This window comes from Molothrus aeneus, chromosome 1 (assembly GCF_037042795.1).
Source record: "Molothrus aeneus isolate 106 chromosome 1, BPBGC_Maene_1.0, whole genome shotgun sequence".
Classification (NCBI taxonomy): domain Eukaryota; kingdom Metazoa; phylum Chordata; class Aves; order Passeriformes; family Icteridae; genus Molothrus; species Molothrus aeneus.
In genome coordinates, this window is record NC_089646.1 from 18,016,454 (window position 1) to 18,041,923 (window position 25,470).

The 25,470-nt window shown below is 40.3% G+C and overlaps 1 protein-coding gene across 4 annotated transcripts in view; it reads right to left on the bottom strand.

Moving 5' to 3' along the window:
- Nucleotides 1-18,997, bottom strand: part of KIAA1217 (KIAA1217 ortholog) — a 176,405-nt gene extending 157,408 nt beyond the window's left edge. For 3 of the 4 annotated variants that reach the window (XM_066552199.1, XM_066552191.1, XM_066552207.1), the window contains exons 1-2: nucleotides 18,928-18,997; nucleotides 13,551-13,837 (exon numbers count right to left, since the gene is read on the bottom strand). In XM_066552199.1, coding sequence (XP_066408296.1) covers nucleotides 13,551-13,837; nucleotides 18,928-18,997 — 357 coding nt within the window. The remainder of the gene's footprint in view (nucleotides 1-13,550; nucleotides 13,838-18,927) is intronic. The other variant, XM_066552216.1, reaches the window with a different exon arrangement.
- Nucleotides 18,998-25,470: the final 6,473 nt, after the last annotated feature.

The window sequence follows — 25,470 nt, forward strand, 5'->3', positions numbered from 1 at the left end:
TTTAATGATTTTGCTCTTTAGTGCAACACTCAACACACCTAGAATGGACTCAAAGCAAAACATTCTCTTTGACTCATCCAGGCTTTTCTTCCCCTTACAACTCTTATTTAACTTTTTCAACTATTCCTCCCTCCTGGATTTCAGATAAAATTACTTAAATCTGGCTTTTGCAACAGAACGCCACCAGACTCAGCTTCTTTGCTGAATTTGGGTGAACAAATGTAGGTGATTTTGTGGGTTGGCAGAGACAGCAATATGAAATCAGGCTGGCTATTCTGGTTAAATGAGCAGTCAAACAGTATGTAAGATTAGGTTTCCAAACACAGCTCCCTGCCATACACTGAAATAAGTAAAACCAGATCATCGCCCTTGTCTCCACTGGAAGTATCTGAAGGCAGAATGAACATTTTGAAATTATGACTGCATTTTAAAAGACTTCTGTAGGATCACAGAACCCAGACATATAAGAAAGTTTTCAAACCACAGGGAAGATAAGCTGAAAAACAAAGCAGTAGTGGCTAGACAAACCTCACTTGAAAGGCTTCATAACTTTTGTCTGACTGCTTTTGCAGAGGAAGTTAGGAATTAGAAAAGCTATTCTGCTCTCAAAATCTAATACTGTGTTCCTAAAATTAAAAAGAAAAAAAAAAGAGAGAGAGAGAGAGAGAGAGAGAGAGAAGGACAATGACAAAAGCACAGACATTTTGGCAGTATCCAGGGAAGTTTGACAAGTGGCAGCAGAAAGCACAGATCAAAAGACCACATAAGTTCTTTTATTGTGGAAAATACCTAGAATTCCATGTTTATCTTACCACAATAAGCCACTGAATGGTTATCTAAACTGCCCTTGTTTTGCCAGGCGACTCAATACATCTGTAGATTTTACCTCACATTAGTTTTAGTCTGGTGTGTTTAAAAGGCTACACAGCAACTCAATCTAATCTAGAAGTTTATGCATCTTCTTACAGTCATCACAGAGACTGATCACCTTAAACAAAAATCTCTTTGGTATTAGTTCAGAATTACTTGCCCCAGTTGCTACACCTAAAATCACACTGCTGTGATACATCACAATAAAACTCAACTTTCTCTGACAGTACATCACTAATAGGTATTGTGAGAAATCCACAAAAGTACATTAAAAAACCCCCAACCCTACATAGGAAGCATCTCACAAGGACCTGTTTGAATACTTGTGAGTCTTTATTTTTTTTCCTTCATTTCCTTAGTTCTCCTTTTACAAACTGTGGAAAGTTTCCCTAAATTCCAAGCTGGCTTTGCCTATATACCACAGCAACAAAGAAATCTGTCTAACATATTATAAGGGGAACTATTCTTGGCAAAATAATGAATCTTAGACAGGTTTAAGTCATGCAGAAACAAGACTGAACTTGTGAGTTCACGGTTTCTTTAAACAAACCAATACCTCCTGTCATAGCAGGAGGAAAAAAAGATATGTCAAACCCAAAATATTACAGCAGAAGCAAGAGAAGACATGAGAAAAAAAGTAGCTCACTCATCTTCACTATTCAAGTATCTTCAGAGTACAAGTCTACTGTTTCCTAACCCTTCAATTCAGAAGAGGCCCACAAAGTCCAGAGTCCTGGAAGACTTCCAGCAAGAAGATTAAACTCTGCATAGAAACATTCGCTATAATTAGGGAAGAAAGCATCTTGGTTTTTGAACAGCATATGACAAATTTTGAAACCATGAGATAAAATCAAATTGCATTTTAACATGGTTCAAGAGAACCCTTTCTTTGGTAGACTGTCAGTTTCCCTCTTGAAAACATCTGATAACTACTGTAGCAAAGTCACGTTTGTTGTACGTCTCAAAATCAACCTAGAAACATGTATGGACAATAGGATAATAATAATGAACACTTAACGACATTCTTTCTTTCAAGCACAATGTTTTGAATATAACAGCCTATCCAAAAGCTTCCACTCTCTCTTACACAAGCCCACAGAAGAAAGCCGTGGCTCTTAATCACAGCTGTACCTGGCTCGCAGGAGAATCACCAGAGGAGCAGCAAAGAGCTGAGAAGTTCCTTTTTCTTCTGGGTTCTACCACAGGAGCACGAGGGGTTACCTCCTCCCCAAAAGCCATCTCCTCAGTAGCAGACTGCCACCAGCATGGAAGGGCAGAAGCAGGAGCAGCACAGGTCCCTCTTCCTCCTGGTGCAGCTTTTCCATAGGTGTGCACATGCGGCAGAGCCTCATCTGATGTGCAACTTCATTACACATCCGGGTGGATGAATGAGTCACATATAAAAAATACTGGTTTCTCATGGCTGCGTGTTCGCACACGGGTGGGGATTGAGCAAATACATGGGCTGCAAGCTACCCTTTTGTGACAGGATTAATACCCAAGGCCAAGGAGGTCACAACTCAGCAATAGAGGAAGAGGCTAACACATGTACAGTAAGAAGACGTGAAAGAGCAATCAAAGTAACACAAATAGTTAATGCTGTGGTGAAATATCTTGAACATTTCAGCATGAGCATCTTGAATATTTACAGCAACAACCAAGTATTATACACAGCCTCTGCAGCAGGGCTGCATTACTGAAAGCCATTCACTGGCCTCAGGAAGCAACCTGACTCCCCATGCCATGGGTTCCAGGCTGGGATGGATGCAGGCAGTTGCTGAGGCCAGGATTAGGCCCCGTGGCCAGGAGCCCGAGCAGCAGGGCCCGGCAGCTGCGGCCGTGAGGGAGCCACGGGCCTGGCGTGCCGCGGCGGCAGCAGGTGCTGCAACGTCCGGTGTGGAAAACACTTGGTAAAAATAAAATAGAGGGGAAGTACACATGAGCCAGAAATGAAATGCTTGCATCTGATATCAGAGGAAGAGCACGTCGGTCAGACAGTCCGCTGGGGGTTTGAGCCAACTGTACCCTGGTCAGCAGGAACATTTTACTGACATCAATAGCAGCACCACGAGGGCCAAGAAAAACATTTTTGTGATCTGCTCCTCCTCGCTCCACCCCATCCCACCCTTCTGTGATGTTCTGAAGGGAGAGGTTCTCCACTGACTTCCAGAAAGGTTTGATGCTGTTTCTATCACATTCTCATTTAAATTCCCCAGCCACAGACATCATAGTAATTGCTTCTGGTAAAGCAGAGTCCCTGGTCTGTGTAGAACAGAAACCCCCCTCTGCCCCACTCATCCACACGTGCAAGAGGCTGGCATCATCCTGCCTGTATTCCCAGTGCTGGACTTGGTATTAGCCAAAAAGATGGCAGCTTGGATTACCAGCTGAAAACAAATTGGAACAATTGAAATTCTCTAAAAAACCCGAAAATACTGCAGTAGCTACTGACAAATCATGGTAATTGCATTACTGTGGTGATCTCTAAGAGCACAGTGGTTCTCCCACATCCCTGGGTAGCAGACATTGACACAATGTTTTCTGTTTAGTGCAAAGCTATTAAACAATTTTAATATGAAATAGCTTTTTTTAAAAAAAATTAAGATCGTGTGATATCCGTAATGAAAGTGTGAAATTGGCACACAACATCTGTGAGGTTTTGGAGTGGGTTCTTCTTTACAGACTTTTAGGGAAATACACAACAGATAGAAACATAAGTAGACCAAGAATTTACTCAAATTATCACTCCTCTGTCAAAAAAAGAAAAAAGAAAATTGTTTAGATAGACAAGATATTTTATAAATATTCTAATTTTTGGGTACACTTTTTATATGGAAGCATTTATGTTACATGTGTACTTTTTAGTTATTTTTTTACATTATCCTAAAAAATAATTCTTCCTTCCAAACAAGATTTCCTCTCATTTAAATAAACCAGCCAATGTCATGCAATGGTTTATTTGTTCAGCCAATGAGAAATAAGTGACATTTCTTTTTACTTATTCTAATCAAAGTCAAATATTTGTTCCTTCTGTGAGTAGTTTGCTACTAATTACAACAGTCTGATGTACAGTATTTTGTGTTACTAAAAATAGGTCTACAAATTAATAAATGCAGCTAAAATTATGCTTTCAAACCACAGTGGAAGAAAGCCCAAAGCTCATACATAAACATTGACAGCAGGTCTGTTTCCAGACTTTAGACACCCACATACCCACAACATAGGTGCAAATTGGAAAAGTCTCTCCTTGTTCCTCTGGGAGGAAGTGTGTCTGAAATGAACATATCGTGTAGGATTTAAAATCAGGATCAACTTATTTCAAAAAAAAAAAAAAAAACAAACCCTTTAAACTATGTTTTTCCACTCTTTACATTTTCCTCTTGTTGCCTTCCTCCTTTCTTGAAGGACAGATATCTCTCTTCAGACCAAAGAAATATTTAGCTTCAATTGAAATTGAAGTAAAACTAGTTTTGCTCTTTTGAATGAAATAATTGCAATGAAGGCAGTTTATTAAAGGTATGTGTAAGAAATGTGTGAGAAACCCCTTAGAAGCTGAAACAGTCTTAAAACTTAATTGAGCCCAGGAATTTTCAGTCATGAGACATTAAAATAGTCAAGAATTCAGCAGTACAAAACAGAACTGGACATTCATGTAGGTATCAGGAATATCCAGTCTTACAACTAGCAAGAAGATAATTTTGGAAGATAAATCTCAAGATGTGGGACAAAATAATCTGTAACTCCTAAAGATCAGAACATACATGATGGCTGATTATCCCACATCCACCACCTAACAGGTGTTAAGAAATCGCCATTAAGAGGCAGAACTCAAAGTGAAAAACATATTATTGGTCTTTTGGATTTTGTAATTCAAAACTAAGCTAAGAGAATAGTTTATCTCTTCCTCTGCCTAATCACTACTTTTGAATTTTACACTTTGTGTTTTTTTAAAGTGAAGTACACCTATGGCAGTGTATTGATCAGCCAATGAAAATCTTTCCTAAACTGAAACAAATGGCACTGCTCAGTGCTTACTGAGGCAGCAGTCTCCTAGTGAAAAACTGGAATCACTACAATCCCCTGCACAAGGGGCCACACAAAATGCAGCAGCACAAAAGGTACTAATTGGGACAAAAAATCCACAAGACCAAAAGAGGACCCTTCAAAAGATTCTTGACTGACCAGAAGTCCCTGCACTGACTTGCTATGTCAAGATGCAAAACTTGATACCACAGATTCTGAATTTACTGAACTGGCACAATTATCATGACTGGGTGAATATTAAAAACACACATCTCAGGGGCAGCTGTCAGAGTCAGAGGTGTTGGATGCAATTTTAACAACAGCACTGTTTTTCCTGGTGTACTCAACTCATTTGAAGAGAAGGGAAAATGGAATATATGTATATAAGCAATTGACTTGTCTTATTTACTCCTGTTCTCCTATTTGAGCCCAGAAAAGACATTTAAATCCCAGTGATTATGGTTAAACCAAACCAGTTAATCAAGTGACTTCAGTGCAATCTGCCTTTGTTAGAAAATCAACTGAAAAAACGCTGTAAAGCAGTAGCAATAGTCCAGAGGCGCATTTACTTTGCTAATGACTGACATCAATATGTGCTCCCATCCCAGGTGACAATGTGCAAATAGCACAAAAGTGCTTCCCAGTGAGAAGCTAACAGGACTATTCAGCTGTAACAAGAACAACCCAAGCATATTCACAACCATTTGCAGGGAAATGGTTTTTGGACACAGCAAATTCACCAGTTCTGAGGCTAATCACAGGTCACTCAGGGAATTACACTGTCACCTCAGCACTGACACCAACCAACCTGCTGCCCTCACCCAACACCTCTGCCTGGCTGTAATCATTTGCCAGACAAGTACTCCTCACACATTCTGCAGCAGACCTCCAGAGCTGTGGCCAAGTGAGGACGCCTGCTCAAAACCAGCGTGGCCAAAACTGTCTGCAGACCAGAGCTTGCAGGTCTTCATTATCATTTCTGTCACAAACTTATTGTGCTCTCATAAGTAAATAAGGGGCTTGAAATTAATTTTGGGATTTAGGGATCATGGACAAGCCCCACCTAGAATGGTGTCCTGAGGATGCCTCCCATGCTGCTCATCCCTGAGCTGGGCAGGAAGCAATTGGAGGTACTTTGGCTTAAAAGCAGAGTTGGAAGAGGAAGCAGTGGCAAAGCACCCTTTGAGCAGACAGAGGAGCTGCTGACGCAGCCAGTGCTGCCCTGAACCCATCCCCAAGCAGGGCCCTGCCCGCTGTTTTGGTGCAGCTTTTGGCAGTCATCAACAGAGGCAACCCAGAAAGAACAAGGGCTAAACCGAGGGGCCAGAAAAGCTTAAGTTTCTGAAACCTAAGGAATCTCAGGTGTCTACAATAACTGGGAGAGGTTTCCATGGGCAACACTTTTGAAGGCAGCTGCCTGAAATATGCTTTAAGGGATACCAAAGTCCTAGATTCCTTACTGGATTTAACAACAGGTACTGGAACAAGATCACTGCAGGCATTTACACAGTCAACTGAATACAAAGCATTCTAAAAATACTTTTGCTTGTCATAAAATAAGATTAGAAAAATATATGTACAAAATTCACATGAACAAAGGTAAGTACAAACAACTACCTGGGACTTCTGAGTTACAAACAATACGCACTATTTGAAATGCGGAGGCGTTGCCACAGAAAAAAGTTACTAATCCTGTTGGGGCAAAGTAACTGCTCTGGTGTGTGGTTTGCATGGGGGAGGGAAGGAAAAAGAAAAGGAATTGCTTTATTAGTCTTTTTGCAGCTTTGTTTTGTTTGATTTTTCAAAAAACCCCAGCTTTTCAAATTACTTTTAACTGATAGATACAAATGAAGAAACTTGTATTTATCAAAGCAAGTATTAACAATCTAGTTAAACTTCATTTACTCCCAGAGATACCTTAGGGCTAGTAGTTTAATATGTACCTTAATAGGTTGCCTTACTTTTATAAACTAGAGGGTTGAAAGACTTTCCACTGAGACATCCTATTAGGAATATTCTTCTTCCTCAGCATTTTCACTTTGAGTGAATACAGAGTAAATCCACTTTACTTTGCTAATGAACCAGCCCTTTGTTCATTTATCTATCAAGCTATTTATAAATATCTTGCAATCACAGCATTATCTGGGGGCTAAAGAGCATGTTTCAACTCAAAACAAATGGACATGTCATCTCATGTCCTTCCATAAACAAAAGCGAAGGGCTTGGAATCCAGCAGAGATTTAACCTCGTAATCATGTTGCATATGTTCATTTTCATTGCTTTTCTTAGGTGCTTGTAGCAGTGTAAAATATGAGCAGTTGCCCTTAACTTAGGGCGGCCCTGAAAGCAATAAATTGTTGCACCAGCTGTAGGTGAGACAGGGGACACGTGTGGACACCGGGGAGGGTCCCCCTTCCTCAGTGGCTCTGCTGGGTCAGACTGCCCAGGGACAATGGGGAACTGCCTGCTCGGGCAGGGAAGCAGTGCCCAATGGTGGAGAGGAGGCAGCAACTCACAGAAACCTCCTCAAACAACTTCTGAAACTTTACTTTTCCTCTACACAAAAACCTACAACCTATGCTGCCACAACAGCACGTTCTAGCTGCGTGACCCTGACTTCTTGCATATAAACAGGCATTTTTTGGTGACACATTAAGTACAGCAGAATGTGAAGCAAGTGGTAATTCAATGAAATGGATGATTCCAACTAGAAAAGTTTGCAGCATATCCAGATTAAAGTCACATTCTTCACATTTTAAAACTGAATGTAATTTTTAACTCTGTTTTTTTAACTTGCACAGACCAAAGAAGTGTTCATGCAGCATTAACACTAAATCAATTTCTTCCTACCCGATTCCATGGCATCAACCAGCAACAGTGTAATGAACACAAAATATGTGAGTTTATTTTACACATTGTTATTTGTACATAAGCAAGTACTAAATAACTAACACTCAGACTCTGGGAGAAAGGTTAAATTGAAATGAATTCTAAAAAATTCCCATTAATAACTCAAGATATAACTGGGTGTTCAAGTAAAAGAGTTATGACTAAAAAGAAATCAGTTTTTGAAGTGATTTCCTCATTTGTGGTGCTTTCAATTCTTTCACTTTAAAAGTCACTACACATTCCAAAAAATGTTTATTTAACCTTGCCTAATCAAGCAATGCAGAATATCAGAAAACCTTTATACCCTGTTTTTTCACCTGGAATGAAATAATGTGCCTACCATATTCTGTAACCCCCTCATTCCCCAAATCCTACTGAAGATCTACATGGAAGTGAAGTTTCTCTCCAGTTTACGTCTCCCAGTAGCCTTAGGCAGAACGTTACTATTTTTCTCTTTTCACATTTTTAAGCTCGGGCATTGTTCCCAGCCTTTCCCACCCAGGCCATTTCCACTCCCGTTTCCATTCCACACTGAGCCACCTGAACCAAGGGGACTCTGCAGCCCCAATGCTGCTTCCCATCACCATGTCCCACCGTGCCAGCCATCCCTTACCTACTGCTGTTTACTTGATCTGCCCTAGCTGATCTGAGCATGAAAGTGGCTGCAACTAAGAACACAAGGTGCTTACTGTCCCTTCAGAGGGACTGAAAGTATCCCCTTTTGTTTACACCTCAAATCCCAAACTCCCAATAGCCTTTCTGTTGCTCGACTTTCACCTCCTAATATGTTTATCCTCTACTAACGTACTTTTACCCAAGGAAAAAAATCTATTAAGTGCTCAAACGTTACCTATGATATCAAAACATACACTCGAAGTCAGTTTAACCAACTGATACTGTAATTAATTTAAAAAACAAAAAACTTCAGTATTTTAACAGATATCAAATCCTGGAATAAATGCTGTTATAATTTTAGGGTTCTATTTTAACAGTTAAAGGAGAGACATCTGGCAATAATCTACAAATAAATACAGTGTCTCCATTCTTAGTTTCTCCTCCAAAACACTACCTAGGAAATTTTTGCAGCATGATTCATATAATCAACATGATACATTACAATGCCTTTCAAATAATTCCGAATTCTTAGTTCATTCAATAAAGAACTCATTTTTGAAAGAGAAAAGGGAACATGCCCTGCCAGAAAACTTGCTTTATTGACTCAGCCCTGCTGCCAGCAGGAACACAGTGAAGCAAACTCCAGGATTTCAAAAGCATTTTTTCACAGCGAGGGCAGAAACAGAAAGAGGCTTATTTACCGAAATGTGAGATCCCACAGGTGAGGCCAGAGACGGTTTGAAATCCTCTTCTTTTAGTTCCAAAAGTTTTAATTTATGATGAAATCTGGAATAATCCTTTCAAGCTGCCAGGTAGAACGCACGCCATATCTCAGCCGTGTTTTCTTTCGCCCCTTTGCAGAGTAACTTTGTTATTTGCATAAAGCTTAGTCCTGGCCTATGGGACTTTTTGAACATCTACACGTTAGATTAGCTGTCTTGACATGCTCTATCAAGCATGACATCATGGATCTCCATGGCAACCTTAGCCACACCTGCCCAGATGCCAGAGTTACCTGTCATGTTCAGATATAAATGAACATAACAAAAAACCCTAAACCACCATTTTCTAGGCAATCACCCCTGCAAAGGCACCAGAAGGATTTGAGTTTTGTTTTCAATTGATTGAAATCTGATTTTGTTTGCCAAGAAAATTTCTTCTTCATGGAGCACTACCTGAAGCACTAGGGCTGCTCCTGAGCCTTCCACACCTCCCAGCCTATTTCCTAGTCAAACAAAAACTGAAAAAAGCTGTGGCAAACTTCTACCAGCTCACTTTCTTACCCCAGGCTCACAAGCTCCTGCTCAGAAAAACTTCTACGCATTCATTTTTGTTCTCTGCCCCTCAGAAAGGTTTTTTTAGAGGTGACTTGTAAAACAGGTTCACAGGAGGGATTACCCCCTCCCATTGCCAGGTTAGCATTTTAACCTCTTAATTGCTAACTCCTTTTCATGCTTGCAGCTACAGACCTAGCTTTTACACTTGCTCCTGCTTTCCTTCTCTGCTGACCGGAGTCAATCTCACCTAAGCAGATGACCATGTCCTTCCATGAGCTCCACAGCAGATGATTCACACTGTCTGAATGTGAATCACACACTGAAGACATCCCAGACTGTTTCTTTCTTGCTTTTTTTTCCCTAACTTCCTTGGGGATTACATTAGCACCTTCCTTTCATTACCACAGGTGAGACAGCCTTGGCAGAGGTAATGTATTTAAAGCTCCTGCAGAAACTTGCATTATCTAAAAAAAAAAAAAAGTTCCTTGGCTTTACAGGCTTCCAGGTGGAGGGAGCTCTGGTGCCCAGCTGTGGATTCATCTTAGAAGGCAGAAAAGCTGCAATGAGAGGGTGAGCTGCTGGGCTGTGGGTCACAGAGATGTGGCCATGGGGTGCTGCATTCTCCTGTGCTGGGGCACACAAGGCATGTCTGCACCCCCTCAGGCTGCTGCAAAGCTGTGCTCCAGTTTACCACCGACCAGCTCAGCTGCAGGCTATTTGCCTTGCTGCAATATCCCAAGCCCCTTGTGCAAATAAAGATGGCCCCTGCCTCTGTGAGCTTTCCTTTCCAGAACAGGCTATCACAAACAAGGCAACAAACCTTCGGAGGAGAAATGGTCTGTGTGCACAGCTGGGAGGTTTCAGGTCATCACATTAGCTAACCATCAGTAATCCCTGCTGGCATTTTACCTGGCCATGATTGTACTTCTGATTTGTGGCAGATTATCAGGAGCAGAATTGGGTCCTCAGGAGGCACATCCAGGGAGGTATTTATCTGAATAAATGAAGCCTGGAGGAAACCATTAGCACATAGTGGAAGATGCAGACAACATTCAGCTGCCCTTGCTGGTGGAAGTGATACAGTAGGATGTGACAGCATATATAATATTTTTGCCCTGATGTTTATTTCCTGCAAACAAGGAGTCAGTTTGCCATACTCAGATAATGATGGCTAAAATGGACAAGAGAAGAATGTCCATAAAGAAGAAACCGATTACCAATCTTGATTTTCTACTGGTTGTGGAGCTGACACGGTTTTAAAGCAACCTGGAGGAGAAATTATATATATATATATATATATATATATATATACACACACCAGGGGCTACCTGACTGTAAATACTGGGGGATTTTATGTTTCAGCTGCACCATTTGACAGAGAGATTAGAAAATAGTGTTCCATTAACTTCTATCCTTGATAGGTGTCCTACAGTGTGGAAATTCCCACAATGGACAATGCTACCTCTTTCCAGATACTGGAGCAGCTGAAGAAGTAAGAATGGAGAAAAGGAACCGGGAAAGGAACCTGGAAAATAAATTCTGACATTTCAATTTAAAATATGACATTTTAAATCATGTCTTCCCATACACCTTACAAATTTTGTTTGTGATCCATGTATATGTTGCATATGCATACCTACTACATGTGCATGTAGTTTGTCTTCTATACCACTGCTACACACTCATATATATAAGGGTGGAAAAAAGGAAGCATGGATGCTAAACATACATATACACCCTTCAAGGCAAAATTATTACTATAGTCTTATTCATGGAGTGGCTAAGGAATCACACATTATACATACACATACATGCACACATACAGCTGTGTGTACATATATATATTTATACACACATACCTATGTGTATCCATATACAGTTACATATAAACACACACAAACACCAAATACTGATATGTGGGTGTGCACACAGAGACACAATTGGTAAGAAAATCCCCCTCTGAATTAATGCTATGATCATCACAGTCTTACTGCATCTGATGAGCCAGACAGTTGATACATGAGATGCCATCTAAGCAACTTTCTTACAATCAACTTGTATTATTTATTTCTGCATGTTTTCATGTGGTTTTAGATCAGTTTATACTTTTTTAAGTAAGGCTGAATGGCTGGAGTCTTCAGTATTTCCCACTTCCAAGAAATACATTTTGATGCTCTAATAGTAGTTTTAAAGTTATTTTGTTTTAAAAATGAAAATTGTTAAAAAACTCATTACACACAACACATATAATACATATGTCTAATCACCAAAAAATAGAAGCAGAAGAATGAATTTTGCCCTCAATAAATTAGCAAGGAAGACACATTTTAAACAAATATCAAGAGCAGTTACTGCATTCCTTCTGTAATTTACTGCCTTCAGAAAAGGCTCAAATTACAAAATGTGTAGGGTGTAATGCTGTAGGCTGTTCAAACTAGGTTTGCAGTGTCTGCAACACTGGAACTAAATATTTACATGACTCCAAAAGATCTAATCTCTGGATTTCGCCCCCCTCCCACCCCCTTTATTTAATTTGTATGCTATCTTTATCCACCACCCAGCACATTCCACACAGTCACTAAAGTTCATGGAAGAGATAAGTGGGGAAGAAAAAAAAGTCAAGACTTTAAAAAGAAAGGAGTAAAACTGTTTAAAAATGAGGAATAGATCATCCTCATTAGAGCTGAAGTCTTGCAGCAATTTTAGCTGAATACAGATGGTTTCTAACAGTGATAGCACCTGGGATCTCTAGAGACCCTGTAAAAGAGAAGTTCTAGGGGTGAGTTAACAAATTACAATCTTTCTAAACCTGTAACAGTCTGATCTTCAAAGCCTCACAAGTATGCAAAACTTCAGAGAAGTATGGAGTTCACTAAGAGCTTCCATAACAGAGCACAATATTTTTCCAACTCAGTTTTATTCCTTATTTACACTTAATTTGCTGTTAGTGCTGAAACACCTATAAACCACTAAGGGAAATGAGCTCCTACAAAAAGGCTTGCTGTCAATCATGTGTTAAACCGAGAATAATGAGCACAAGATTTTTTTTAGACCAAACTCCAAATTCTGATGCTTGACTGAAAAAAAAAAATTAATTATGGAATAGATGATAGATTGCCCGAACAGATTAAACTCCGTTATTGCACCCAAAACCAGAGCCCCGAGTTAGGCAGAGATCCTTGCATGGCAGTCCCTGAATTCAGAAGGTCGGCGTGCCAGCAGCCTCCACCTGCTCTGAGAGATACATCAGCGCGTCCCCTCCCCTCTGGCCCTGCATGGACTGCTGGCTGCTGGGAAGCAGCTGCAGGCAGGGGCACACCACCCTCAGGTATGCTGCTGACAGACGAATGTGGGTGTCAAAGCTCCCTGGAGGAGGCAGACAGTTATGGGTAAGTCTGTTCTGTTTGCATTACAAAACTCAAAAATAGAAAAGAAACCAGATGAAAGGGTAACACAGCCAGCTAAAGCATACAGACACACTCTGCAGGTATTTTCTTTTCTCCCAGGCAGTGGTGCCAGTACTCAAAGTGTAACAGAAGTCAGCAGCTGTTCCATATTTTCCCTTCAGCTGTGAAAAGTAGATTGAGACTCATATACTAAGATCAAGAGTCTCACCTTCACTCCTTTCTCTGTGTATGCTCTAAAAAAAAGGAAAAGCTCTTCAGAAATGTCAATTTCAACAAACAATTCCAAGGTAATACTGAACAGATTTATTTTGTTTCTTTGAATTTCAAGGCAACATCTGAATCACAGGCCACATTCAAAAATTTGTTTCATGCTTTGTTATATTCTCACCTTTTGCAATGAGGCAACACTGAGTTTTGCAGAAGTTATAAGGACCACTAAACACGCCTGATAGAAATTTGACTTCTTTACCTGATCTCTTAGTCTCTCCTGGTGTCCCATTATTGCTGTGGCATGGTGGGGATATTTCTGTTTCAGATGCTCAAGAAAAGCCTCTCTCTTCCTGTCCATTTCTGAGGTTTGCATTCCCAGTATTTCTTTGGAACTGCGAGGGCCACCTACAGTGTGTCTCCGAGGGATGTTGCGGGCGGGCTTTGAGCTGGAAGAGGTGTGACTGCTCGGGGTGGAAAGCAGCTCTTTAGATCGGAGACATTCTGCATCGTCCAGTGATGTCACATGCAAACTGGGTTTTGCCTGGTCTGCAAAGAAACAAAAACCATAACCAAACATAGCTTGTATTATAAAAACTTAATACCAACATTCACATTAGTAGCAAAATGGGAAAAAAGATGATATGAAAGCTAGGTACTTTTAAAAGTCTGGCAGTGTGCAATGGCATGTTCTGCATCATTAGGCATATACATATCATAGTAAGTGGCCCAGAAATAATCCCTTATATAAGCTATGCACATACTTATCTACTTTTATCACACAATTGCAGTATTGCCTCACAGAAAAGTGAGTATCATTAAAGTGGATGTTCCTTTTATATCAACTTTACCTACGTGACATGAAAAGAAGATCTGACAAGGCCCTTATTCCCTGACCTTTAAGATCTACAGGATGCTTTCTACAAGAAGAAACAGATTTCTTCAATAGAGTCCAGTACACTTAATGGCCCCATAACTAGTATACTTAAAGGATACAAATTGATAAAATTCCTTTGACAGAGCAGATTTGTATTCCTTAATCTTTTTTTTTTCAGTGTGTTTTCAGCATGTTCTGAAACACCTAGGAAATAGTAAGAGGGTTTGGGAGTCTCTTTTTCCTGATTTTTGACTGTGGTCTGGTTTTATATTTCACGGATCTCCCTCAGATTTTATATGTCTCAGGACAGCAGGCTGGAAAATTCTACATCATTTCTCCATAAACCATTTCTTAAGAAACAGAATAAAAGCAAGTTCTGTGGGATCTGAAAAAGGAAAAAAAAAAAACCACACAAAAAAAACCCCAAAACACAAAAACAAAAAAACACCCAAACAAAAAACCAAAAAAAACCCCAAACCACCTCAGATAAATTTTACTACTTTAAAATCTACTTTAAGACCACGAAAGTATTTGTAAAGAGATAGGCAGACACTGTGGATATGAAAGTGCTGGCTTATCTTCAGGTAACTCTGTAACATGAACCCTCTGGTGCTCAAAAATTGTAGACTGGAGCCTTGTTACCTAATACCTTTGAAAAAATCCCTCACTCCTTTGTCAGCAAAGTAAAAAAAAAACCCAAAAACTAACAAAAACCTGAAGTACTGAAAAGGCCTCTACAAGTCTGATGTGGCCTTCCTCATCTTTACCAGACAGACTCAAACTCAGACGCCCCTGAGTGTTAACCCTTGCCAGCACCTCCCCAGGAGCAGGGAGCTCCTTCTTCTACCTGTTTTGAATAAATCTTTATTTTTCTCTGTCTAACACTTGTTGTCTCAGAGCCCCTTTTGCCCACGTGCAGCTGCCATTATACAGCACCACTGCTTGGAAACAGGCATCTTCTCACTTTTTTTTATGGTTCAGTCGCTCATTCTGACACTGTGTGTGGCAGGCACACCACTTGCCTCAGGACTTAATGCTCAGGATTTCTCAGCTTTCTGGTGTGCATTGTCAATAGCCTGCCATGTGCCATGGAACCTCAAGCCCCAGTAATAAAGCAAATCCTCCAATGGTGGAGCCACTGCTGGATGTCACACCAACTCACATAGGGAATCCATTTCCTTGGGCTCCATAACAGAACTTGGCCCTGGATGGTCCTCAAAGACTTTGCACATTTCAGTAAACTCCCTATACTGTTCAAGGGCTCCAAAATTTTCCATGATGGCCTCTTGTTTGCATTCATGGAAACCTATCCTGAAAGCAGATGCAGGCACAGGGGCCCAGACTGCAGGTGACACCATGGTTTGATGAGCACAGATCTGGACACAACTTTGTGAGTTCACAGGGAAGTCTTACTCTTACACAGATTCAAAATGTCATCTGTGGTCTTCACATCACCTTCTAAGACCTTCTTAGCAGCACAATCCTGGTTAAACCTCCAGAGCAGCAGCCTCACTTTCATGTACAAGCACTCAACCTTTTCAAGCACAACTCAATTAAGAAACATCCATCCTCTCTGCTTGTTGAAAACTCATGAGCCACCAGGTACACTGAACTTGCCTGAGAAAAATGGCAAACAGGAAAGTTTTGCTTGCAAGAAGCTAGTGTGGCTACTCCAGATACACTCAGTGAAAACAGCTTCTGAAAGCTGCACAGTCATTCTGATGGATTTTACATGGGAGGGAAACTAGGTGGGTTGGGGCTGGATGGAATTTACCATCTTTAATTTGTTGTGCCAAGAGCCTAGAGTTTATATCCCTCAGGCTGCTGGAAAAAAAGCACAGACATAAAATAAGGGATTTTCTTGGAGCTGGAGGGAGTCAGCATGAGCTCAGGTGACTGAGTGCTATAAGCCTTTGGTATAAGCCCTCAAAGTACAGTCACAGCAGCAGTTTCAATGACTGAAGTGATGGCAGGCACTTCCTCAAGAAGGCAGGTAAACCTGTGCTGACAAGCACAACCCAGAACTCATAAGTGTGTATTTTGGGTCCTAAATCTCTCTCATGCAAATTCTTTCCCTACTCTGCACTTCTGTCATTTCAGTAGTTTAAGAAAGAGATAATTATTTGGCACATAAAGAGACATATCAAGTAAAGTGTTTTACCACTGTTTGTTATTAGGTGAAACCTTGAAAAGGAATCAAAAATAACATACTTTTCTTATACAGTATTAGAAAGATCAACAAATTCTCTTATTTTTCCTTCATATATTTGGAAAACACTGTATAAATACCAGTGAAAAGAAAGGAATGTAAACTATGCAAACTAATTCCTCATCTTGCCAGAAAGCTGACTTGGGCATCCAGCAAGATCCTGATCCTGCATCATTACAGCAAATTACTTTCTTTGCAAACCAAAATCTATTGTGTTTCAGTATGGGTCTTTTCTCTACTAACTGCCGAAAAAAAAAAAGTTTTGGACCACTTTCTGAACAGGGATAAGTGACTTCATTGTCATTTGCCTAGGGCTGAGCACTGGGCTGTTGAAACTCCCCTGTGGATCTCGAGACACATAAGTTGTACAGATGCTGTGTTTGCCACAGTGCTATAGGGAGGAAAAACAGAGAGATTTTCTGGATTTTGGAGTGCTCAATAACATAGTGGGTAAACCTTCCATATCTTCCAAGTGAAGATAATAGGCCTAGCAAATCAATCTCCACAGATAACTGTGAAATGTGTGAAACATCATGTGATGGTTCCCAGATGAGTGCTAAGAGTAGGAAAAGGATAAATTATGCAAGTACCCTCCGAGGGAAGGAGCAAAGAGAATGCAGTAGAAAACACAGAGGTGTAAGATAAGCTTGTCTCCCTCTCTCCCTCCCTCATTTTCAGAAGCTAAAAGTTAAAGGTCTTTCTGTTCAATAAAGCAGCAAGTCTAGAGGGCAACTAAAGGCAAGACTTGCTGATTGACAGGGAGGAATTTGGTTATCCAAAGGCATGAGTAAGTAACTCTTACACTTGATTTGCTTCTCTGATCTAAAAACAAGTTTCAAGATTTCTTAACATCACCAATATCACCCATTACTCCAGTAAAGACCCAGGTCTGCAGTGTAGAGGGAGTATGTCTAGGATTAGCAGCAAGATTATCATGACAGATTAATGGCTGTGAGCTAGGAGAAAAAGAATAGAAAAATAAAAAAGTCCTTTGATAATGTCCTGGTATGTAATTCTTTTAAGTCACACCCTCCATGAAGTCTACAAAGGTCAGGAAAGTCACTTTGCTTCATTACTTTAAATGCTATGAAGATTTTAATAGTCCTGTTTTGCAAGCCAGGTGACATGAGAAAAGAACATTTTCAGAATAATTTCAGAAAGGAACAAGTGTAGACCTGACTCATACTGATACTGTGAAACTGAGCCTTGAAGCAAACCCCATTCAATACTAACATTTTAAAAAAGAATATGGATTTAACAGCATGAGTCAAACCAACCTCTGTTACATTTATGTTAGCAGTAAATGTGATATTATTTGGAATTGTTCTAATTTACTTCACTGTCTTTACAATTAGCTCTCTTTCCAAGGCAAATTTTGGATAGGGGCCAAAACTACTGCATTTGGTTATGAGCTTTCAGCACTCAACATTTTTGGGAACCATAGAATCAGTCTGGCCAGCCCTCTGTTTTCCTAGCTCCACATGTATCTGAGGCAGTTTCATACAACCCCTACAGAAGAAATGTGTTACTGAAGGCAGTTTTTTTCCCCTAGTCAGACACATTCTTGAAGTGAAGATTTCCGTCCCACTAAACATAAACATACACAGACAAAGGTTACTTGCAATGCTTGGTAATTTTACTTTAAAAATAATTCAAAAGAGCATCAATCAATTAATGAATACCCAATTAAAAAAAAAAAAAAAGAAAAAAAGGAAGAGCATTTATTTTCCTCCTAAATTGCTAATACACCATTTGTTGGTGTATTTTCCATGCTCATAAACTTGTATGATTTTTTTTAAACCACATGAACTATTTGTTTTACAGAAGCACAGTAACACAACTTTTCCTGAAGTGTCTTTGAGGAATACAACATGCAGGAAATGGGAATGTTCACAGGTGTCCCACAAACACTATAATAGATACAGATTAGATTAGGTGTTTGTCAGGCTACCTGAATGTTATGTCCCGCATGGAATGGCCCATGTAGAATTCTCCAGGAAATAGTTTTCGTTCACTTTTTAGGAAATAGATAGCACAGCAGTGAATGTGTGAAGGCACAGCGCCGTGGAAACCCCGCTTAGACAGTCCTGGCTTCGCTCCAAAACAAACCCCAGTGGTTTCACTCAAAGTAAACTAACCCTGTCACAATCTGCCGTGGATCTCCCTCTTTTAACAGACACCCCGAGGTAAAGATGAGCTCAAACCCACTTGTAGGAAGGAAGTGCTATTTCTCTGCCATAGCTGAGGCTGGCAGAGCATTTAAAGGGAAGGGCACACGCTTTCCCCAGCTGAGCCTCCGCACCGGCAGGATCCCGCATCCCTGACAGCCATGCAGCGTGCTCCCGGCTCCGCAGGGCACACAGAAATCTCTCCAAAGAGAAAGTTAAACTCACAAAGTTTCAGTGTTAGGGAAATGTGCACAGCAGAGCTATTAGTACAAGAAAAAAAAGATTTTTTTTTCATGCATTCTGCCTCCAGTTATATAAAGCAGAAACGAGGGACATGCTTAAACGTAACTCCATCTCTGCCTTACTTATACCGCCGCTTACTTACCCCTCGTCTGCCTGCTGTCTGCTGGGCAAGCCAGGCACAGCTCAAGTTTCTGGCTTTCATTTTCCTCCATTGTCCCTGCCTACCGCACAAGCTCCCCTCTCCAACTTGGAGCCGCAGCGCCCGCACGGTCAGCGCCGGCCCGGGAGGAGGAGGGAAGCGCAGGGCCGGCGGCGCGGAGCCCCCGCGCAGCCCCAGCCCCAGCCCCGGGCGGCAGCGGGGGCGCCCGGGCCGGCCCCAGCAGGTGACGGCCCCGCCGCCGCCCCTAGCCGGCCCGCGCCCCGCCGCGGCCGCGCCGCCCTGCGAGAGGCAGCATTTCCAACGCGATTACAGGCCTGAGCCTCCGCTGGAATCCGAACCCGCAGCCTTTTAAATCTCTGTCATGGGACAAAAGCCTTTCCACACGGTATTTTTTTTTTTTTTAAGCTCATAACCACCAAGCCCACAAACATTCCTGATAAATGCTCCTCTGTCTTTTTTAGCGTCTAGTTTAAAAGTAATTCATTATATAAACTCTTTGAGGTTTTGTTTTCAGTTGGATTCTTTCAAGCCGCTCAGAGAATGAATTGGGGAAAAATCAAGATACAGGAATTCAACTTTAGCGAAGCCAATAAAAATGAATGGTAGCAATATGTAAGCAGGGACTTGGGTTAAGAGGGATTTCGAAGCCTCGGTAGCAAAACATATAGAAACATGTAGCTAATTCTCTTTTGGCAGATCAGAGGCCAGCAGCCTGCATGAAAATCAATAGATCTACCAGGCTGCAAGGCAAAAAAATAGTGTGTCTCAGAAGGATGAGATCAAATCCCTCAGATTCCAGCAGATGCCACATGTGCTGATTTAGCAGAGAATATCAGACTGATTTAGTCTGTCCAAATCATAACACTGAGTCAGAGATGGTGGAACAAACTTGGTGTTGAGTTACAGCATCAAGACCAGAAAGTTTATTCACAGACAACTTCTGAATTAGATTAAGAACAAAAACTGAGATACTAATAGAAATAGGCAATTTCTCACTTAAATTCATACTCCAACACCAGGTAGCAGTATCTTGCATGTCTTTTTAAACAGACCTAGTATAATATGGTCTTCCAAGTTTTCTTCAACTCTGACTTCAATATAACATCAGCCAAATTGTTTGCAATGACCTCTCAAATACCCAGTCCAGACAGGCTAGGAAAATTCCCCTACATTTCCATCTACATCTCGATCTGGCAGAAATGTCATCCTGTCTACTTTGATTATTGAACACAGAAATGTTTTGTGTATATATAAATTCAGTACAGAAGCTCTAGGAGGATCACTCTCCTCATGCTCCTATGCTCTCACTTCCAGTCAAAACAAAACAAAAAAAAAACCTTTGAGTAAATTACAATGAACAATTGATAAATGAACAAAACTATTGTTCATTAGATCAGACATACATATTCTCTAGCACTTCAGAAATATTTATTTTCCTTTTTAACAACTAATTCTATATGGTCTTAGAACCTGGCAAAAGTCCCAGAAATCTGACATGGAAAACATAGAAAAGATGAAAATACAATTTAAACATTAGGACTGCTATTTAAGGTCTGCAGTACAGTGCTCCCAGCAGAATACTCCTATAGTTGCCCTGCCATTATAAAGAAAACAGTGTGATTTTATTTAGAATAGTGTTTTTACTGGCCCTGGGTTCCTCCTGCTCATTCTGATTGTGGACTATTTTAGGAGAAGAACTGATGGCCAGCCATCCCACTTATCTGATGTTTCTTTTGTGATATGAAGGAATGTACCTTTAACACCAAGGTTTTCCAAAGTCTGGACAATTGCAATAAGCCTCTTGCAATTTACATTCACAGCCAGCTGGAAGCATGAGAGGTTTCTTGCAGGAATAGTGGACACTGAACACCACCAACTTCAAGAAATGTAAAGTAACTCAGAAACCTCTGATGGAAAAAGAAAGCCAGTGCAGTTGCCTGGAGCAGCATCATGAAAGCCATGCCCTGTACACAGGGCCCAGAAACTGAGAGTTAAGAAACTGAGGGCATTTAAAAAGCCCTTATCCTAAAATAACACAAAAGAAAGTACAAAACATACTAGCATTAAATGCCTTAAAGGAAGGAACTTTTTCAGCCTTGTACAAAACCAGGGTTAACTGTGGAGGTCAGTAGTGTTTGTACCAAGAACCTTAATAAAAACAGAATCAGTGCACTCTAGCTCCTTAAAAGGCTTTCCCTCCATCTATTGTGGGGAAGAATACCTAGAAAATTAGTCTAAGACTAAAATAATGATGACAACAACAACAGCGACAACAGCAACAACAACAATAATAATCATTAAAATTTAACTCTACTTTTAGCCAGCACCTTTAGTTTCCATAGCCAAGAGCACAAGACAGAGGTGATCTCTTGACTTTTCCAGTCGCAGTGAACAGCCAGGTGCCCCTTGGGACAATGCCAAACTGGTCTGGAGCTGCTGCTCTCATGGCCACAGCAAGCTGCTCCCACTGCTGAGACTGACAGTAAATGGTATTGTTAGTGCTGTTAAGGAGCCTGAGCAAACCAGACACCCAAAAGGTAGAGATGGTCTAAGAGAGATTGGTTTTTTTGGTTGTGGACCTGTGACTTGAAAACTGGGTGTCAGCCTCGGAGAACTTCTGCAGCTGCAGAAAATAGATTCTCAAACAGCATTAAACAGCGTTGGCAAAGGAAGAGACTAAGGATGTCACACTTTGGTATCATCAGAATCAAACCAAACCAAAGAGCCTGCCCATAAACCATAATCATCACTCAGGAAACATAATCACCTCTGCTGCTGCTCAGGACAGGGAGCAGTTGGGACAACAAGGTCTCAAAGCATGTCTCATTTTAGGGGAAAATTCCTTGGTCTCAAGCTGGATTTAATTTGTGTATCTAACAATGCCATTCCTTACAACGTTACCGGAGTCTGTTTAGAGAATTAGTGAAACTCCTTTAGCAGCTGGAGACAGCCAGAACCATTATATTATTAGGCTCAAATAAAGAGCACCCCAGTACAGTCACTGGGATGAATCACTAAAAACAAGTTAAATAAACTTGATTAACCAGTTCACAGCAGACAATCAGCATTTGTTTATCTGTGGGATCAACAATAACAGTGGTTCCTTTTAATTACTGTGCTCAGATCTGGGTCCATCAATATCAAAACAATGCACAGAGAATAATTGCCAACAGGTTATGATGTTTTAATTGTGTTTAAAATTAATGTCCCAGAGCGACTTGAACACTTCTGGATTTAGCATGTGCATAAGAGGAACAATTAACAAATACTGGCTGCACTCAATTAGTCAAGTTTATAATATAAAACAATGACTCCATGGCTCTAGCAATTATTCAGAACTAAAAATCTGGGAAGGTAATTATTAATAGTTAAATCATAAGAAGTATTCCATAATTAAAGACTTGTCTCAAGGTCCATGTGAAATCCTGTTGCCACTGTGAAAAACATCATGAATGCTCTCCACAGGAACCAGCCTGACACTTTTTGACCTGTTGTCCAGAAAAAAATATTAGACCTGGAGTGGTGAGGCAGAGGGGAATTATGAGCACTCAAGTGGGTCACACTGCAGCACCTTTCCAAGCCTTTATATGGCCAGGGATGGCTTGGGACTGCCCTGCAGGAGGGGAGCATCACAAGGGTGCTCCAGCATGTCAGCAAAACTCCCTTCTGTACTCTGGGGAATCATGGGTGGCTATTCACTTCCAGCCAGTCAGATTTGAAAGGGAGAAAGGAACTTCATCCAGAGAAAGAGCACTGACTGTAATGAAGTTCTGATTTCCTCCTTGGACAGCAGAGAGCAGCTTCAGGGCTGCAGCTTGTTTGAACACATCTCCATTCTCATTCATCCTCAGCATCTTCACTGCCAGGCTGGGTGGTGGTCTCTCAATGCTTAAAATTAAAATAGACTTAATTCTGAAAGAAGAGGACTGTGTCCAGATAGCATATTATCAAAAAAGATACAATAACAGCCACTAGCTTGTACAGGCAAAATGAAAAAAATTCTGAGGTCTATCAATATGAATCCATGTAAATACATCTGGAGGCAAAGAGGCTTAATTTTTAAATTAATTGTTTATTGATTAGGTATTGTACTACCTAAAGAATTCTAGATTATTAAGATATGAAGGGGGACTTTATGATCATTTGGTCTCATCCACTTACTAAGAGATCACAATGAAGTGGGTCCTATTTTTAATGCAAGCACAGTGGTTAAAATATTCACTGCTTAAATTAAAACATCTGAACTTGATTTTAAAAAGTACAATGACAATCTAAAACAACTTCTGGGATTACTTAGTGTGAAATTACCTTCCCTGTTAAAAAATCTGTGGAGAGTTTCAGTATTTATACACTGTACATTCCAGTTCAGTTAAGAAGTCTCATACTTGTGAGGAAAAATTAGCCCAAGGAGTGAAATGGTAACACTCAGCTGAAGCAAAAAGTAAATTGAGTATGAGTTTTTCTGCTCATCTCCACAACCGAATTTCATTGTTTCTTGTCAGACCTGCAGGTTTCAGCTCTTCAGAAATGTTGAGGCTTAACACTGGTGCCAAGAGCCCAGCCCAATCACTAAAACAATTATACAAAAGAGTGACTAAGAAGTGGAACATTAAATATTCAGGCAGAAGATATATTCATCCTTCAATTCCATTTCAAATACAGCTCTGGGAAGTGGCTATAATCACCTGTCACTTGGCATTGCCAAGCTGTCAAGCGCTCATCTCCAAGTAACACATTAATTTTTGTGCACTCCAAAAAACATTTTGTTCAAGTTCACAACTGTCACACCTGGACTTAGATCATGTTAAATAGGTTATATTTTCTATTTTCCAAGTTTACTTTTTGTTTCCTTCCTCTCCCTCCAGTATTTTAAAGAAATTAAAAGGCCTGAAAGCAGTAAACACTTTTGCATGGCCTAAATCAAACTGAGAAAAAGAACTGTGGTCACCATAAAGTGCTAACATTCTAGTGAGGAGAAAATTAGAAAAAAAAAAGAGAGGTGATTCTCTTCTTTCATCAGTAACTTTGTCTCCCTCTCTAATTTGGAACAATCCCAACAAAGCTAACAGTAGATACACTTTAGCATGACTTCCCTTTCCGTCGCCCAAGGGAAGATGGAGCAGAGCTAAATGAGCATAATTACAGGATCCATGTTTCTGCCTCTTGCAATGGAACACCTTTTTTCAGCTTTTGTACCCTCCTGCTGTCATCCCATCACCCCAAACTAATATTAATATGACTACCCTGCCACCAGCACAGCCAGCTCGGCGCTGGAGACCCTGACATGCCCCAGCTACTCTGCCACCCGCCAGCCTGGACAGCCCTCCCTCCACACACCACATTTTCACACAGGAAGGTAAAGAAAGAGATCAGCCTGCAAACCCTGAAACAGAAAATATTATCATGTTTCTGTAAGGTACCAAACAAATTACTCTGTGAAAGCAAAATATGCCTTACATTGCAGAAAATTTAATCACTACAGTTTAATGGAATAAAAAGCAATATGTGGGTGGGAAGGAACAGTGTAGGGGATTGTTTCTGAAGGAGGTGGACAAAAGGGAAGGGGGAAGGTTGTAAAGCAAAGTCCATCTGCTCTAAAACCAAATTCTATTTCTCCCCAGTGTAAAGCATTTTGATTTTGATAAGTTCACTTTGGATTAATTGACTCAAAGAGAGCTCTGGTTGAGTTTGGATTCAAATCGATCCAACTTTTTAGCAGTGCCAGAAGAATAGACTTACTGCTTGAAACACTGATTATCACTGGTTTCATGGACATCTGCAGGATCTGGTTGTAAATTTATAAGGCAACATGCTTTAGTGATCAAAAGTACCAGGAGCTGCTCTACATAAAGTACATTTGTACTTTGAAATAATATGAGAGATCCTTTATTTCAGCTTTTACCAAATATTCATTCAGTTTATAAGATTGTCAGGTGACTTCTTGAATAGACAGGAAATATGAAGTATACTTCAATGGAGACTGGGTTCAGAAATAAAGTAATAGACTGGATTCAGAAATAAAGTAATAGTTCCAGTTATGCTGTGACTACCATAACCACCTACTTATCAATCAGTATTTCTGATAAATAATCTACCACAAAAAAAAAATCAATAAAAAGTGGTAAATAATGATAAGAAATAGAACACAATGGCACCAGTGTTGCCAACCCACAGGATTCACATAATTCATGATGATGGTCTTTCTCAAAAAGTAACACTTTTGGGAATACTATTTATTTTATTTGTCTCTGGACTGTACCCAATCATATATTTGACTTTTCTCAACAATGTCACTGGGAAGAACTAGATTTTTTCCTAAGAATCAGACTAAAATCAAGTAAGAGGTCAGGACCATTGTGACTTAATGATTTGGACATTTAAAATAATTTTTTCTCCCTGTCCCCACAACAATGGCAATATTATACAACAAATGAAAATCTGAATATCTGAAAAGAGATGAAGACAAGTAGAATAAATTCTTACAGCTTTGTTTCTATGCAGATCTGGTTTCTAACCCAGTAGGGA